This window comes from Cynocephalus volans, chromosome 13 (genome assembly GCF_027409185.1).
Source record: "Cynocephalus volans isolate mCynVol1 chromosome 13, mCynVol1.pri, whole genome shotgun sequence".
NCBI lineage: Eukaryota > Metazoa > Chordata > Mammalia > Dermoptera > Cynocephalidae > Cynocephalus > Cynocephalus volans.
The window spans coordinates 41,450,269-41,469,349 of record NC_084472.1 but is presented as its reverse complement, the minus strand read 5'-3'; the positions used below and the strand labels follow the sequence as shown (position 1 = coordinate 41,469,349).

Genomic DNA, 19,081 nt, shown 5'->3' with positions numbered 1-19,081 from the left:
GTCCTCAATGTCATAAAATTAATTGCTGGCAGAGGAACACTTGAGCCCTACTCTGGCCTTGTATGAGACTAATGATTCTGGACCATTCTTCCTAGCAGATTGGCAAACACTCGAACTCTTTGTGGTTGTTCAAATTTTTAAACAGTTTGCTCTAATTCACAGACAGGATTCTTTTGGATCAAATCTAATCTAATTTGCGGGCCTCACATATCAGCTGGAAATCGTGTGGGTGTTGGTTAAGAACTCAGATTGCCCCAAATCTTCCACTCAGATGGTCTAAGGTGGGGCCAGCAACCTGCAGATTAACTGGCCCCGCGGGAGATGCCGTGCAAGTGGCCCATCCAGAGGGATGACTGTTCACCATTGCTACAACACTATTAATCCACCTCCTGGTCAAGCCAGCCGCGCTCCAGGATGGGCTGACAACCACATCACCTCGCACCTGGGATGGTCAAATAGAGCTCCCTACACCTGCATAAGGTAGAATGGCTTTCTTAACCTAAGTAACTCCATTTTACTCCGTCTGACCTGCAGACTACCCCCTCTTCTGCGTGAGAAAACGTTGACCTCACAGAAACAAAAACCGTTGCATAGAAACAGGAGCCAAACGCAGTGAACTATCACATGGGAACAGGAACCATACACAATGAAAATTTGTATGCTTGATTGCTCTAAGGGCTCATTTTTGGCTTTTGTAACCTAGCTCCCTAGCTTGCTTTGTGCACCTGGACAGATCCATGTGCCAACGGGATGTGGTTTTTGCCTTTAAAAACCCCACAAGACCAAGGCCCGGGCCGTTCTCCCTTGGTTGCTCCTTGAGAGACGGTCGCTGGCCACCTGGAGTGAATAAACTGCCCTTTTCTGCAAGAGTGGCGTGTAAGTGCATTCTTGCGGGAGGGTGCCTCACAACAACGGGGCCTGGGAACTGCGTCTTAGCTGGTTCCGCTCCTTCGTGGTCGCCCGGGGCAACCACAAGGTCAACTTGAAAGGCAAAAATAAATGTGTAACATTGCCAGGGCCGAAACTGGTAAAGGTCTAATCATTCATTTGGAAGTTTAAACTTAAAAATGACACTTGAAAAATAAATTGCTTGCCAGAAACGATTCGCGTCCGGGGGTGAAGGTGAGGGGCGGTACTTCCGGGTCAGGTGGGCCGGCCTCCTTGACCTTCCTCGCCGCTCGGCCATTTTGTCCCAGTCAGTCCGGAGGTTGCGGCTGTGGAGGAGCTAACCGAGGAGGAGTTGCAAAGATGCTGTCCGTGCGCGTCGCCGCGGCCGTGGCCCGCGCCCTTCCTCGGCGGGCCGGGCTGGTGAGCACCGGGGACCGGCCTGTGGGAGGCGCCTGGCGGGGTTGCAGCGGGCGGTGGTGCGCCAGCCGGGATCTCTTTCTGCAGGGAGTGTGAGGGGCTGTGGCGGGCGCCGCCATCTTGCACCCTTGGCTGCTCGGGCTGGGCAGGGCGGGCGGCCGAGCGGCCCTTCTGCTCGCCACCCGTGCAGAGTGGTGCAGAGGGGACAGTGACCTCGATGTTGTCCACAGACGGGCATCAAGAGGATTCCTGTCTTTGTCTGAGAGCGGCCCGAGAGGGGGTCTTGGGCGAAGGTCAGGGCTTGGGCATTACCTCTCCGAGGCCTGCTACAGAACGGCGAGGCTGGTCCCCGCTGATAATCGGGGTGTCGCCCCGCTGAAGGTCAGAGACTGCTGTCAGCTCTTGGTGAAGCGAGTTAGGGAGCCTGACATTGTATGAAGGTTAGCAGGTCCTGGCATTTCACTAATGCTCAGAGGTCAGTTCAGAGCATGGGAACACACGAAGGTGTTTTTTTGGAATACTTAAAAATAGACGATCCTTTAGCGCTGAATACAGAAACGATTGTGAAAACACCGTTCAGGGGCAGAGAAGTATTTTATGTGGCCGATACCGTGACAACAATGAGGCTGGTTTCTAAGTTGTCTCAACCTGGCAGAAAGATTTTGCTTTGTGGTACTTTGACACGTTTAAAGATTTCGTCCTTTAGTTGTCCACTTGGTGTTTTGAGTTGTTAGGCAGTGATTGAGAATTCATGTAAATAGAATGTACGGTTGGAAAATGCCTGTAAGGATCAGTGCTCTCCTAGTTACTTATCTCCGTTGATGTTAAGAACATAACCCTTAAGTCCTGTGTACATGCATTTACGTTTACTTATATTTTTTTGTCTTAAAAGTAATCACTGAAAGATGAAATAAACATACTGACTGTTTTACTGCCCCAACACAACTGGTGGTAGCATTTTGGTCTTCTGTTAGCAAAAAAGCATTTTAAATGATTTTCATCTAGTTCCGATAAGAAGGTATTAGCTTCAGTATTGATGGTGACCAATCACAGCATTACAATTTGAAGGATGGAGAAAAAGTGGTCCAGGTTCCAGGTTGCTGCAGGATTTGTTGAAGGCAGTAAAGTAAATAAATAAATAAAAAGTTCACGTCATACCGCTTAGTTTCTAATCTAGTATTTACTTACTAACTCAGATTTCGTTTATTTGCTTGATTCTTTTTAAGTAAAATTGGAAATATAGGGAGATTTGGCCCTTGTAGGAAGCAGTTTATCTTACTGAGAATTTCCACAACTCAATTGAAATAAATCTAAAGTCTCGATAATAGTACCTGGGTGACTTAAATGGAAAAATACTTAAACTTTGTTAACAGCTGTTTTTAAAAAGACTGCATTTTTAAAATAAGCTTTTTATAGAGTGCTTACTGTGTACCAGGAACTATGTAATAGATTTTTATAGTTATCAAAAGGTATTTTCCCATGTGATTAATAGCCTTCAGATTTTAAGCAAAACATTTTAAATATATTTAATATTTTCACCAGTAATTTATTTAGGGTAAGCCTGCGTTTGTTTAAGCTTGTCAGTTTTATAAAGGCTTTTTAAAAATCAAAGTTTTAAGAATGTTCTTGCATTAGGTCTCCAAAAATGCTTTGGGATCATCCTTCATTGCTACAAGGAACCTCCATGCCTCTAACCCTCGTCTTCAGAAGACTGGTAGGTCATTATTTCCATGTCCACATGACACCTAACTACCTTATCTTTAAGTGAAGACGTATGTTACGTCGGTTATATAACTGTTGTGGGTTTTTCAGTTTTTTTCTCATTGTTTTGTGATTACAGAATCTCAGATTTATAAACCACAGTGTGCCATTTAGCCTTGTGTTGGTAGGTTCTCTTGTTCTAGTGAAATGAACTACAGTTACGTATTTATCTTTTGATATTGGTATAGCTTCTTTGTTCTGATAATGCCCCTTGGGTGGAAACAAAAAATATACATACTAGGCAGTGGGTACCCTTTCCGATCTATGAAAGATTTCTTTTTTCCTCTCCTAAAAAGCATTAGAGAAAAGTAGGCAAATCTAATCTATAGGTTTTTTCAAAGCAGATAGTTGCTACTCTATACTTGACAGTCTTCGAATTTGCACATTGTAAATGTGATAGAGAAGGCCGGATTATTTTTTAATTGAATTTTGCTCTCTCAATAGGCACTGCTGAGGTGTCCTCTATTCTTGAAGAGCGTATTCTTGGAGCTGATACCTCTGTTGACCTTGAAGAAACTGGGCGTGTCTTAAGTATTGGTGATGGTATTGCCCGAGTACATGGGCTGAGGAATGTACAAGCAGAAGAAATGGTCGAGTTTTCTTCCGGCTTAAAGGTAGATTATAAAGTGAGATTTTGGTGTTTTAGGATCTGTGTCTTCTCAGTTATTCATAAGCAGTTCAGAAATTGTGTCAGATTTTTTAAAACGTTAAGTCTCAATTTGCCTCAGGTTTTTTTTTTTTTTTTTTTTTTCCCTTGTCATCAGATTGTAAAGAGAATAAACTTAACAGTTTTGGTTAGCCAGGTTTTTTACTCTTGCGGCTGATTTACACATAAGTTGTTGCCACTGGCTCCAAGATATAAAATTGAGTTAACTTTTATCTAAGTTACAAGAAGTTCAAGTCTGTTCTTACTAGCCATTAAGATCATTTTATACAAAAGCATTTGGTAATTTTAGCTACATTCATTTCTGATGGAGAGTTGAAAGTCAGTGACTCTGTATTTCTAGTAAGAGTAGACTTATTATTCTTAAAAGGTGAGTTAGTGGTGTAGCTATCTGAAGCTCCCTGATGATACAGGTCTTCTCCCTTCTATTAGGTTTAGCCTAGTCAGCCAGTGGGGTGAGAAATAAAAGTTGTAGGAGTCATTGTCTCTGCAAGAAAAGCAGAGAATGATATCTGGGTGGATCAGGGCAGTAGGACTATCAACTGAGCACACAGATACGGGGGAGGATAATTTTGATCCTCCTTCCTAGTGTCCAGTTTGGAATAAGAGCCACTTGATGTGGAAGACAAATTGTAGAGCCCAAAGTTATCATTAGCTGTAGGACCTTGAATAAAAATTTAACCTCTCTTACTTTCAATATATGCAGTAATCCATCCTTATTCATGGGGAATTCTTACCTTGTCCGCAGAGGATATATTCCAAGACCACTCCTAATGGATGCCTGAAACTGCAGATAGTACCAAACCCTATGTGCACTTTGTTTTTTTCCTATATGTACGCATACCTATGATAAAGTTTAGTTTATAAATTAGATATAGATTAATGACAATAACTAGGGCTGGCTGGTTAGCTCACTTGGTTAGAGCACGGTGTTGATAACATCAAGGTCAAGGGTTTGGATTCCCATAACGGCCAGCCACCAAAAAAAAAAAAAAAAAAAAAAACACGTATGTATGCTGTTCACAATTTCATGGATAGATTTGTTCTTAACCATAGATCTTAGCAACCTCAGCGTACAAGTTTTCTTTCCTTTTAAGTTGAGAACTCTTCACTTAAGGGAAGCACTTTCAGGCTTCTCTTTGGCATATCTGAATTGTCAGCATCACTACTCTTGTGCTTTGGGGTCATTCTGAAGTAAAATGAGGGTTAGTTGAACATAAGCACTGTGGTACTGTGACAGTCCATCTGATAACTGAGAGGGCTACTAAGTGACTAACGGGCGGGTAGCGTGTATAGTGTGTACACAGCAGGGTGGCGTGAGATTTCATTATGCTTCTCAGAATGGCGTGGATTATAAAACTTAAGAATTGTTTATTTTTGGAATTTTCTGTTTAATTTTGGTACTGCAGTTGACCATTGGTACCTGAAATTGAGGAAAGCGAAACTAGATAAGGGGGGACTACCATATATTTTTAAAAAGTTAGGTTGAAATAGATAAATTGTGAATTTCCCTTTAACTTTTCAGATCCAAGTATCTAGAACTGTACTGTCCAATAGGACTTTTTGCAGTGGTGGAAATGTTTTGGCCTGTGCTGTTTAATACAGTACCTATTACACAGATAATGAGCATGTAAAATGTGGCTAGTGTGACTGAGGAACTGAATTTTTAATTTTTTAAATTTGATTTAATTTAAATAGCCACATGTAGTTAGTGGATACCATATTGAACATTAGATATAGGCTGAAGTTTTTGTACTGCAATGATACGCCATCATACTCTTCTGTATTTATTTTAAGTACTTCCCTTGAGCTTTCATTACTGACTGGACACTTCCTGGAATAGCCTTTTGCTTCAGACACGAGTTAGGAACCTAAAATCTTACCAATTTTAGATCTAGTTGTAATCATGAGAGATGACTTAGTGCTCTTCTGTTATGAAAATTTGTTCTTGATTGGCTACAATTGGGTAGCTTTTAATAATTTCACTTCCTATTAACCCAAGGAATACAGGTTTTCTTTCTTTTTCAGCCGGTACAGGGATCCAAACCTGTGACCTTAGTGTTACCAACACCATGGTCCAAGTGAGCTAACTGGAGGGATACAGGTTTTTTTTTTGTTTTTTGGGTTTTTTTGTCTTTTTCATGACCGGTACTCAGCCAGTGAGTGCACCGGCCATTCCTATATAGGATCCGAACCCGCGGCGGGAGCGTTGCTGCGCTCCCAGCGCCGCACTCTCCCGAGTGCGCCACGGGCTCGGCCCGGGATACAGGTTTTGATTAGATAATTCCTTGTACTGTTTATGGAGCTTCTGATAGATAAAAAGGTGTAAATCAAACATATTTTAAAATTTCCATTTGACCCAAATCACTTTATTTCGTAGTGAGCACTCAGCTCAAATGTCCTAACCAAAGGCAATGCAGTGGGAAAAAACTTAACCTGGCCAATTTCTTTGCTGCTTTTAGTTCTTCCAGGATGTGATGATGAGCATGTTAGGCTTACCCTAGTGCTATCCTAAGATTATCCAAGGGAACATGTTGATATTTTAAGTCTTAACCAAAGAAGGTTGTGTATTAATTGGAAAAATAGTCAAGTAAACCAGATGAAAAGGACAATACAGTACTGCTTTTTTTCCTTCCCTATTTTCATATCATGAAATATTGGTGTATAGGAAGGAATGTCGCAGCTTCATTGGTGTTCATTTGTGTCTTTTGTATAGGGTATGTCTCTGAACTTGGAACCTGACAATGTTGGTGTTGTCGTGTTTGGAAATGATAAACTAATTAAGGAAGGAGATATTGTGAAGAGGACAGGAGCCATTGTGGATGTTCCAGTTGGCGAGGAGCTATTGGGTCGTGTAGTAGATGCCCTTGGTAATGCCATTGATGGAAAGGTAGGTTTAATGTTCATTAGATGTGGTTGCAGCTTCTAACAAACATCAAAACTGATTATTCTCAAGGTTCCTTATTATTGTTATTATTATTTTTTACAGGGTCCAATTGGTTCCAAGACTCGTAGGCGAGTTGGCCTGAAAGCCCCTGGAATCATTCCTCGAATCTCTGTGCGGGAACCAATGCAGACTGGCATTAAGGCTGTAGATAGCTTGGTGCCAATTGGTCGTGGTCAGCGTGAGCTGATTATTGGTGACAGACAGACTGGGTAAAGACTCAAAAGCCTTTTAAAAGTTTTTAACTAAAATTGCTCAATGGGAAAATTACTTTTTAGTCTAGAAATGGTAAATGCTTTGGATATAAAAGGGGCAGTAGAATGTGATATGAGGATTAATACTAGTAGTACAATTTTAGTTGTGAAGTCCTTTGAAGTATTTAGTAAGGTTTATGTTTACTTTCTCTTTTTAAAGGAAAACATCGATTGCTATTGACACAATCATTAACCAGAAACGTTTCAATGATGGATCTGATGAAAAGAAGAAGCTGTACTGTATCTATGTTGCTATTGGTCAGAAGAGATCCACTGTTGCCCAGTTGGTGAAGAGACTTACAGATGCAGGTATTAAAGAACTTTAGTCCCATTGCTGTTCTGCTGCTGCTAATCTATTGAACAGCTTCTACTTATTGAAGGTTGATTTTAATTGCTCCCTAATGAACTGCACTTTTTAATATAAATCAAGAAGTAAAACAGAAACAATAAGTAAAAAATAAATATGTATAAAACCAGTAAATCTAAAGGTTTTGTCAGTTTTTTTAAAGTGGAAGCTATTTGACTCATGTTAATTTTTAATAGTAAAATCTTTTTAGCACTTAGATAATTTTTATTATAGTATCTTCTGATTTAAAATTACAATGTTGATAACCCTGTAAAACTTTTTATTTTTTCCTTAGATGCCATGAAGTACACCATTGTTGTGTCAGCTACTGCTTCTGATGCTGCCCCACTTCAGTACCTGGCTCCTTATTCTGGCTGTTCTATGGGAGAGTATTTTAGAGATAATGGCAAACATGCATTGATCATCTATGACGACTTATCCAAACAGGTCAAAGGAAAAATATTTTTAGAATCTGTGTATTAGCACTACAATCACAGTTGATTTCTGCAGCTTTTAATAGGTGAACTTCATGACCCTCTTCTGTACCATAGGCTGTTGCTTACCGTCAGATGTCTCTGTTGCTCCGCCGACCCCCTGGCCGTGAGGCGTATCCTGGTGATGTGTTCTACCTACACTCCCGGCTGCTAGAGAGAGCAGCCAAAATGAATGATGCTTTTGGTGGTGGTTCCTTGACTGCCTTACCAGTCATAGAAACACAGGCTGGTGATGTGTCTGCTTATATTCCAACGAATGTCATTTCTATCACTGATGGACAGGTATTATTTAAATGATTAAAGTAAGCATTAAAAAAAAGTTTGGGCACTCCCAAGACATTGGTTGAGACTAGTGGTTATGAACTGATTTGTTAAATGCCTTTTACTTTTTATTATGGAAAATTCCAAACGTGTACAAAAATAAGGAGAATACTATGAAGGTACTTCAAAAAGTTCCTGGAAAAATAAAATGAAAAGATAATATGAATCCTTCCATGAACTTTTGAAGTACCCTCCTATAATGAAAACACATGTGTCACTCAGTTATCATTTCATGGAGTAGTGTGTTTTGTTCTTATTTTATTTATACCCACTACTATTCTTTACCCCTAGATAATTTTGAAGCAAATCCCAGAGATCCTTATTACTTCACTTGTATATATTTCAATATAAATACATTATCTGTTTTTTCTCATGCACACTTCCTTATCTCAGCAATAGGATATATAGGTCGATTTGGGTTGTGAAAGATTTGGGGGACTCTACCATAAGCAGACACTTAGCATTTTTCCTCAGATTTTAGATTTTAGTTTTTTGGCACAGTGACTTAAATTTGAAAATTAATGATTTCTTTAAGATTGCTAGCATGTGTATTCTCCTTACATTGTAGATCTTCTTGGAAACAGAATTGTTCTATAAAGGTATCCGCCCCGCCATTAATGTTGGTTTATCTGTGTCCCGTGTCGGATCTGCTGCCCAAACCAGGGCTATGAAGCAGGTAATTTTGTATCATTGTAGCAGGGTTGGAGTATATTATTAGGTCAAAATCTTACAGTATATTGACTATTTGTGTGGTGCTCTTTATCATTGACTTATAATACCAATAATTTCTGTATTTCAGGTGGCAGGTACCATGAAGCTGGAATTGGCTCAGTATCGTGAGGTTGCTGCTTTTGCCCAGTTCGGTTCTGACCTCGATGCTGCCACTCAACAACTGTTGAGTCGTGGTGTGCGTCTGACTGAGTTGCTGAAGCAAGGACAGTATTGTGAGTTCTTTTCTTCATTTGGTCAAGTTTCTATTGTACGTTAGGGTCTTCCCAGGCCCACAGAGCTACATCATGTATCACGGACTGTAATTTGTGCTGTTATCTTTCATCAGTTAATTAAGTAATGTGCAATTAATGTATACATTACGTAACTAAAGTACAGTTCTTATCACCATTTGAATGTAAATGGTACGAACTTAATAATCAGAAAAATTTACTAAGTAAATTTCTTTTAGGAATTAAGACCTCTTATGTTCCTCTACCCGCTTAGCGGTATGACTGTGGAATTTGGCAGATTTAAAAGAATGTTAGTTGTTTTTATTTAACCCAAAATTTTCAACTAATTATTTATACCCCAAACACTGCCAGATTATAAACAGTGTTTATGGGCTATACCGAAAGATTACACATCAAGGCTTGCATATATAAGAAAAAACTGTTCCCTGGGAAGGGAGGTGGGAAGGAGTATTAAGTGGAGTTCTAGGTCTGTGAGAATATAAGCGTAAGTGATGTGTAGGGACGTATTAGTAATTAGAGGAAAAAACAAGTTTCTTTGAGTTTATTAACATATCAACTCACTTGACATTCTTTGTTTCTTTTCAGCTCCTATGGCGATTGAAGAACAAGTGGCTGTTATCTATGCAGGTGTAAGGGGGTATCTTGATAAACTGGAGCCCAGCAAGATCACAAAGTTTGAGAATGCTTTCTTGACACATGTTGTCAGCCAGCACCAAGCCCTGTTGGGCAATATCAGGTATGAATGCAGTTGATGGCCTTTTTTTTATAAACAGCTAAGTTCTAGGATAAGCTCTTTAGAATTCTTTTCAATTCTGTAGTTAGGTTGGTCATTCAATTTATTCCTTTTTTTAAAAAAATTATCTTTTATTAATATTTTTTATATTCTATGATGTTGCAAATTAGTTGGAAGAGGAGGGGGAAAGGAGAAGGAAAAGGGATGGAAGGGGAAGGGGCAGGCTTGAGGCCTGTGACACCCTCCTCATTCGCACACGGGAGACCAGGGGGCTTCCAGTGGTGGCTTGGTCACTGCTGGGGTGGGAGCATATGGGGGTGTGTAGCAAAAGCCTTCAGCCCCCACAACCCCAGCTCGGGAACCCAGGGCCCTTCTTGCTGTGGCATGGTGGTCATTGCTGGGCTGGTTGCACATGTCAGAGGGCATGGTCGAGGCCCTCGGCCCACCATCACCCCGGCTTGGGAGGGCCTGGGGTGCTTCCTGCAGTAGCTTGGTGGTTGGTCACTGGGGTTGGGGTGGGGGTGCAGCCAAGGCCCTGCCCCCACCTTTGGGACTGGTTGTGGGTGTCAGGGGGCATGGCTGAGGGCCTTGACCTTCCCCCTTTCTGACTTGGTAACCCAAGGGACTTCCAGTCCTTCTAGGTGTTATAGGTGTTCTTTGGTGAAATGAGACCTTTACTACTTAATATCAAGCTTTGTCTCTGGTTGTTGGTATTTTGTTTCTTCTTTCAGTTTTGTGTTGGATTATTTGCTGTTCCCACCACTTAAACTCTGTGCTGGAACTAATTTGTTGTCCTTTGCTTCTAAAACAGCGGAACTTCCTGTGGGGACCAGTACTTGAGCTCTTTGGTTGAGCTAAATTGCTGCTTTGCTGCTGATTCCCTAGGGAAGGCTGTTTGTGCAGTTCAGGTTTTAATGGTTGACTTTATAAGTACTTCCAGGTCTTGTGAGATCTGGTGTACCTGGGTTCTGTGGAAACTGTGGTCTGGGCCTGAGTCTTTTCATCAAACTGCACCCCATGCAATTCTATATTCCTGACCAGTCTCCTCTGACTGGTCCTGCTCTGATTGGGAGGCAGAGCAGCTGTCCTTGCTGTGCCCCATTGTTCCCCCGGTGGGCCCATCTCCCCCATTGCCTGTGCTCCAAACACTTCCCATGGGGCGGGCCATGTGCCAGTCCCCTGCGATGACTTACAGGCCTCTGAGTGGCTCCTTTATTTCAGTTGTGGCTCCTTGTTCCTGTGTGGGTCTGTGGGAACCCTATTGTTCCCTGTGGCCTGGGGCCACCAAGGTCCTCTTCTCCCCAGCTGCCTCCAAGCACCTTCATCCAAAGGGCACAGCTGTGGGTTTTGACAGCTCCTGCCCCGTGTGCTCGGCAGCTCCAGCCTAGAGGTGGCCAGGACTTGAAATAGTTGGAGTGGTTTTTTTCTTTCTCTCATCATGGCTTCTCCCGCTTTCATACACTACGTAGGTCTCTCCTCCTCTTCTCCTGAGCTCTGATGCCCCCATCTTAGCAGTTGTTGCTTTTTCATAGTTGTAAATGGGTTGATTTATGGGAGAGAATGACACTGGGGACCGTCTATTCCGCCATCTTGACCAGAAGTTGGTCAGTCCTTCAATTTTTTCTCTAGGTCAGAACTGATGGTCTGCTTTTTATTTCCAAATAGGGCTGATGGAAAGATTTCTGAAGAGTCAGATGCAAAGCTGAAAGAGATTGTAACAAATTTCTTGGCTGGATTTGAAGCCTAAATGCCTATGGATTTACATCACATACTGGTTTGGTTTTGTCATCATTTCTTCTAGTAAATCAGTTTCATTTGTAAAAGAATTACTCCCAAACTCCTGATGTACAGAAATCATATTAAAAATAAAAGCTCGGTATCGTGTGTTGGTTTTCTGTAGTTTGTGTTGTTGTTGTTATTTTTTTTGGTGGCTGGCAGGTAAGGGAATCTGCACCCTTCATTTTGGTGTTATAACATTGTGCTCTAACAACCTGAGCTAGCTGGCCTGCCCTTTTGTGTTTTTATTTGTTTTGGCAGCTGCCCTGTTTACCTTTGTTTTATGATATTGTATTCTTTAAAACAACTGAGATTACATTGAGGAATTGGTAAATATGCTTCTTAACCTATTTTATTTGAGTATTAGTACAATCAGCAGAGCTAAATAATTCAAGGTTGAGCTCTTTTTCAAGGTTCTAGAGTACTTTGTGGTAGGTGAAAGAGAAACTGACAAACTGGATGACTGTGTATATGTGGCAAGTTGATAATATTGAAGAGCCTGATTGGCTTCTCTATCCAGAAGACCTATCTGCGTAAAGATACTGTGGGCAGGAAAAGAATAGGACAACTAAAATTCTCAAGGGAATGAAAAATTGGTAAGTGGAATATGAAGAATGGGGACAAAAACTGAGGTGATACGAATAAAAAGAATTGTGGGAAAGTATCTGGACCTCATTGTGTGGTTTGTTTTAACATATCCTTTCATAAGCAACAGTTCTTAATTATAATCAGACTGTTAGTATTTATTTAATTTAATCAAACTGGTGTGTATTTTTGATCTTAATTAGGAAATCTCTACTCCACAGTTACAAAGATAACTATTTTCTACCAAGGGTTTTAAAGGTTTGTTTTTGTCATCTAAGAGCTTAATTCATGTAGAAGTTCTCCTGAGAAGTAGAACCAATAGGATGTGTGTGTGTGTATATATATACAGTGTACACAGTATTGTGGGGACTGGCAAGTTTGAAAGGGCAGGTGGGCAGGCTGGAGACCCAGGGAAGGTCTTAGGCCTTTAGATGGATGAAGCACACATTGTGGAGGGTAATATGCTGTACTGAAAGTCTACTGATTTTAAACATTAATCACATCTAAAATTCCTTTGTAGTAGACTAGACTGGTGTTTGGTCCCAAACTATTGTGATGTAATAAGAAAAACATTTTGGTCTTCATTCTTACATCCTGGCACACAGCTTCTAAAACCCTTGGAATCTGCAGTGTTACAAGTGTCTTTTTGTATGAGAATGAGATCGCTGATGTTGGGGATCCTGGACATCCTCAGGATAGGGCTTTGTTGCTGGGGTAACCAACCAAGTGATTAGAGGGTTGGAACTTTCAGCCTTTTCCCTGCCCTCCAACTAGGCCAATGATTTAATCAATCACCCACGTAATGAAACCTCCATAAAAACCCAAATGGACAGGATTTGGAGAACTTCCAGGCTGATGGGAGGTGCTGGGAGGATGGTGTCCCTGGAGTGGTGAGAAAGCTCCATCCCCCTTCACCCACACCTCTCCATGTACATCTGGTTGTTTCTGAGTTGTATCCTCTTAGAATAAACCCATAATTTAGTAAGTATGCTATTTTCCTGTGTTTTATGATCAGTTATTGCAAGTGATCAAACCTGAGGGGATATTGTGGAAGCTTCTGACTTATAGTACGTAGGTCAGAAGCACAGGTGACAGCCTAGGTTTGCAATTGGTGCGTGAAATGGGGGCAGTCTTGTGGGACTGAGCCCCGAACCTGTGGGATCTAATGTTATTTCCAAGTAGGTAGAATTGGGTTAAATTATAGGACACGCAGTTGGTGCCCACAGATTTGGAGAACTGCTTGGTGGGGAAAACCCCACACACAGGGTGTCAGGAAGTGAAGTATTGAGAGAGTTGTGGATATAGAAGGAAAAGCAGTGTTTTTTCCTATACATATCCTAAACAAATTGGCACAAAATTAACTCACTTTTTTTTTGTAGAGGTTAGAAATACATTTATTTTTCATATGCATATCCAATTTTTTCAGCTCCACTTATTAAATGGTTCTTATTTAAGTTTCATCTATGCCTGGATCTTTCTGTATTCTATTTGCTCCATTTTAAAATTGTTACATACGTATATAATTTAAAGTATCAGACAAGACAAGGCTGTTCATGAAAACGGTAATTCCTTGCCTACTCCCAACCTCTTCATCCACTCCAAAAGCAACCAATTTCTATTTATTTTGTCAGTTGTCTCCATATTGTAGTTATTATGTCACCTCTTTTACATATGTATAATCTATTGATTTCACCCAATGGATGATGAGAATTTTGCATGTGCACACTTAATACACCACACACCCCAACATAATTTTATCATGACCATATGAACAGGTTATGATTTAGGATAAAGCAATTCACAGTTGCAATTTCTTTGACCTTAAAAGCTGTTTTTGGCTAAGTCGTGTGATATCACTAATTTAACCCCAAATCTCCTCTTGTTCATATTAATGTGTTTAATCTTAACAGACATTCTACAAGTTTCATCTTGAAAATGTTTCTCAGACCATCTCGGTTGGTGGTGCTGGTGGGCTGGTATATACTCTGTTGTGTTGAAGCACTAGTGTTGCAGGTGCTAAAGCTATTTGGATTACTGATCCCTTTAATTGTGAAATTTTATTTTGATATATCTGTGTAGATCTACTTTTATTCATTGTGCTGGAGCACTTGATGGTTTCTTTAAATATGGCAGTGCATATCCTTTAATTTGGAATATATTTTCTGTTTTCCATTTTTTCTGTTCAGGAGCTCTTTGAAATATTGGATTCCTGAGCTGGTTCTCTAGGGTTCTTTTTTTCCTCTTTTTTTGTCAGTCTGTGAGGCAGAAATTCGTCTAACTTGTATTTTTATTTATATTTTAATAGCTTTTTTATTTCTTCTATTACTAGCTTTTTATAGACTTTGTCTCTTCTTACTGAATTAAATTTTTTTTACTGATCTATAAAAGCTTTTGTCTGCAAGGATCATGTTTTATAATGTTTCTAAAGTATTCAGGATTCCCCCATTTTATTTTGGTAATGGGGATTTGCTATACAGAAACTTCATTTTAACCAGTTTCTTTCTCTCCTCCTCCAATAAGTCAAAATATGTTTATTATATATGGATATACTCCACTACCTTTAGTAGGGAAGGGGAAGTCCTTCAAGTACCAAATTAAATCTTTTTCAGTGCTTACAGGAACATTGGACTAGACAGCAGGTAGTTATTTCTGATTTTTCCTCTAGATATCTGACTCTCAAAATCACTTCTGGATCTGATTTGCCTTTTCTGGAACATGGTAGTCAATTTTGATTAGAAAGTTCTATACATTTCAATCTTAGTAGCCATCTTCTTTAACCTGTCCTGTATTAAGACTTCCCTAGGTTCCCCTTCCTTCCAGCTCATTTTCCTGTGCTTTTTGCTTTTTTCCTAATATCTTGCTACATTCATTGTTTAGGACCTATTTAAGGTGTCACCTGGCACATGCAGTGACTTAGCTGAACTGCTGCTGTAGCATTTTGTACGTAGTAGTGTCAGTGATGATTCCCATTTTGAAGAAAAATAACTTTGAATTCCTAATGGGTTGGAATCATCTAATTTATTACTGGGACTACATATTGTTTGTTGATTGGATCTCCTAGCCCACTCCTGGCACATAAATGCTCAATAAACATCTCTTAAGTGAAGATATTTGTCCATTATAAATCAAATCCCAAATTTTAACTACTGGTCTAATCTGATGGGTGTGTGTGTGTGTGTGTGTGTGTGTGTGTGTGTGTGTGTGTGTGTGTGTGTGTGTGTGTGTGTGTGTGTGTGTGTGTGTGTGTGTGTGTGTGTGTGTGTGTGTGTGTGTGTAACTACTGGTCTAATCTGATGTGTGGGGTGTGTGTGTGTGTGTGTGTGTGTGTGTGTGTGTGTGTGTGTGTGTGTGTGTGTGTAACTACTGGTCTAATCTGATGTGTGGGGTGTGTGTGTGTGTGTGTGTGTGTCTGGCCAGTGTGTGTGTGTGTGTGTGTGTGTGTGGTGTGTGTGTGTGTGTGTGTGTGTGTGTGTGTGTGTGTGTGTGTCTGGCCAGTGTGTGTGTGTGTGTGTCTGGCCAGTGTGAAACAAAAAAACTGGTGAATTGGGAGCTCCACTTGCCTTTATATTCCAGGTTTCTTGTTATACTAATTATGAATAATACTCTTCTACACTATTTCTTTTTTTCTTTTTCTGGTGGCTGGCTAGTGCGGGGGTCCAAACCACTAGAACTCGGTGTTATCAGCACCATGCTCTACTTAGTAAGCTAACCAGTCGGTCCTTATCTATTCTGTTAACTTGCTCATGATGGGTCCAAACAATTTTTAATTGTGAGATAGATGGACAGAAATGCTGCCTATGTAATCTTTTATGAGCAGTTGAAAGCTGAAATGCTTCTTATACCTACCTCTCTGTGAGCTTTAGCAGGCCCTTTATGTAGAATATTTTAAAATAAGTCTGGTTCAATTTATCTAATGAAAGTGGGACAAACAATACTATAAGAGCAAATATGCTCTATGAAAAGAATCTTTGTGAGTCTTGAAATCTGGATTTTAGTTTCTACTGTCCATAAGCTGTGTGAATTTGGTAAGTCATTTAACTGTTCATGTAAATTAAGAGTTATGCTAGAGGATGTTAAGAGTTTCCTTAAAGCTGTACGGCCCTTTTCCTGGTTGGTTTTGCTGAGCGAGAGCCCAACTCCTATTACGGCAATGAACCAGGAAAAACAAATCTGAGATTCAAATACTATTTTTTATTAACATGAGATAGACTTCACTGGCACCCGGCTGTTCTTACCAGGTAGGCCTAAATATTCTGCCTTATGGTCTTTCTATGTGGCAACCAAACGGCTGTCATAAAATGTAATTTTTTGTGTATCTTTTCACTGGGGGATGGTTAGCATTTGAGAAATAAGGCACTTGACTTTTGAAATTTGAGGTTTTATGGCTTTCAGACTTGAATTTTGAAATTATTTGTTAACTGTAAATTCTTGTCTTTTTAGCTCTGCTGAAAGTCTCCTAATGCCTCTTTCAGCTCTTGGCTGTTAACAAGACAGAAAATAACAAATGCTGGTAAGGATGCAGAGAAAAGGGAAACTCTCCTACATTGTTGGTGGGAATGTAAATTAGTACAGCCATTGTAGAAAACATATGGAGGTTCCTCAGAGAACTGAAAATAGATCTACTACAAAAAGATCTATCCCAGGCCCCCAGGTGTCCTGGGTAATGGACTTAAGTATAAAGGATGAGTGGCTCTGATCCACACCTCCCTCCCCCAGATGCCCCCCCCGGGGGGGGGGCCATGGGGAGGCAACTACTGCTGCTGCTGCTGCTGGTAGTAGTGCCCCCGGGACACTCTGCAAGGCCACTGCTGGACCTGTAAGCTGCTGCCGCTGAGTACTGAGGTCGTTTCGTCTGCCAGCAGCTTCCGGCATCTTTTGTGAGGGGTCTGGTGACCCAGTCTATGTAATGGGGTCTGAGCTCTAGCTCTGACAATATAAATGGAAACTTAGTATAACTAAAATAATAGCTAAAACAATGAAAATTTTGGCTTTGGTTATGATTTACCTTACTTTACAGTAAGATTGGAATCTTGTTTGGGAGGCATTGAAAACTCATGCAAGTGATGCTGGGAATAGTGACCGTGTAGTAATTCAGGAGATGTTGAAAACAGTGGCACAATCACAGCAACTTGAAACAAACTCTCAAAGAGATTTTAAAGTGGTATTATTGACAGAAGTTGACAAACTCACCAAAGATGCTCAGCATGCCTTGCGCAGAACCATGGAGAAGTATATGTCCACCTGCAGATCTTGTGCTGCAATTCTACATCTAAACTGATACCTCCCATTCGCAGTAGGTGTCTGGCAGTTCGTGTCCCTGCTCCCAGCATTGAAGACATTTGCCATGTGTTATCCACTGTGTGCAAGAAGGAAGGTCTGAATCTCCCTTCACAAATGGCTCATAGACTTGCAGAGAAGTCCTGCAGAAATCTCAGGAAAGCCCTCCTTATGTGTGAAGCCTGCAGAGTACAACAATATCCTTTTACTGCAGATCAAGAAATCCCTGAGACGGATTGGGAGGTGTATCTGAGAGAGACTGCAAATGCAATTGTCAGTCAGCAGACACCACAAAGGCTCCTTGAAGTTCGTGGAAGACTCTATGAGCTTCTAACCCATTGTATTCCTCCCGAGATAATAATGAAGGGTCTTCTCTCAGAACTTTTACATAATTGTGATGGACAGCTGAAAGGAGAAGTGGCCCAGATGGCAGCTTTTTATGAACATCGTCTACAGCTGGGTAGCAAAGCCATTTATCACTTGGAAGCATTTGTGGCCAAATTTATGGCACTTTATAAGAAGTTCATGGAGGATGGATTGGAAGGCGTAATGTTCTGACTTCTATCAGTAATTCTACCAAACATTTCTCAGTATTAGCATTTATCTACAGTTTATATAGGAAGAGGTGTAGGTAAAATAAACTAACTTTACTTAGTCATGTCTTACCTGTGCGTGTGTGTTCTTTTTGGTAATAATTCCTCTGTGGACTGTTAATCATTATCCTCTAAGTTAAATAATTGCTTCTTTTCTATTGAAGTATATTGAAAGGACACAACTAGAAACTTTAGATTTCAGGAAGATGATTTTAATTTACTTTAAACATTTGTTATTCAAGTGTGGATTGTTGATTCTCCCATTCCCTTCCAACCAATCCCTCATCTGCTGAAGAGGATTTACATGTAAGAAAACAAAACTTATTTTTTATCCTTTAGGATTAGCATTTTTGACCACAGGTATGTGACTCTTTCCTTAGCAAGGTACTACCTTTAATCTTATTTTACCTCAACCTAGAATTATATTTTTGCAGGGAAATATAAGAATTCTGGAACATAATAGCATGGGTATGGAGAAAATTGCAGGTATTATTTCTATTGAGACTGTAGATATCCAACTTTTATTTCATTGATTCATATTGTTATAGGTTGGTACTAAGAAATAAGCATGTTTTTATTAAAGTACTTGGGACTCCTGAAGAATGTTTTTGATCACAGGTAGATGACTCTGCTTGGCAAGTCACTACCTTTAATCTTACTTTCCCTCAACCAAGAATTATATTTTTGCAGAAAGTAGAAGAATTAATTCTGAAACATAATAGCGTGAGTATGGAGAAAATTGCAAGAATAATTTCTGTTGAGGGTATTGAGCTACATGTGAGTTGAGGAATACTATTCAAGGTTGCAGTCAGTTCTCAGTATCCCTTGTTTTCATTTGCTAGTTTAGCAGTCAGTCAGGTATGTGTGTGAGCTTATCATAGCCCCTCTATAGTTCTTTCACTTCCAGGGTATCAGTTTTAATTTCTGATGGGTCTGGCAATGGCCATGAACTGGGCCTGCAACTTTGGGCTAGGAAAGCTATGTATGGATTTTCCCCATTCTTTTTGAATCAAGTCTGCCACTTTTATCCAGCAAAGCTATGGGTTTTCCTTGCTGAATCAAGGGT

The 19,081-nt window shown here is 40.3% G+C and overlaps 1 protein-coding gene and 1 pseudogene across 1 annotated transcript; both read left to right on the top strand.

Annotated features, from left to right (window-relative positions):
• Positions 1–1,173: 1,173 nt before the first annotated feature.
• On the top strand, positions 1,174–11,668 carry ATP5F1A (ATP synthase F1 subunit alpha). Its single transcript, XM_063077257.1, has 12 exons — positions 1,174–1,308; positions 2,941–3,019; positions 3,511–3,680; positions 6,447–6,620; positions 6,720–6,886; positions 7,089–7,237; positions 7,570–7,721; positions 7,826–8,050; positions 8,658–8,765; positions 8,889–9,033; positions 9,637–9,787; positions 11,450–11,668. Exons 1-12 carry the CDS (start codon positions 1,249–1,251, stop codon positions 11,529–11,531), a joined length of 1,662 nt encoding a protein of 553 aa, XP_062933327.1. The 5' UTR covers positions 1,174–1,248; the 3' UTR covers positions 11,532–11,668.
• Positions 11,669–16,093: 4,425 nt separating this feature from the next.
• LOC134361622 (replication factor C subunit 3-like) lies at positions 16,094–18,139 on the top strand (annotated as a pseudogene).
• The last annotated feature ends 942 nt before the right edge of the window (positions 18,140–19,081 follow it).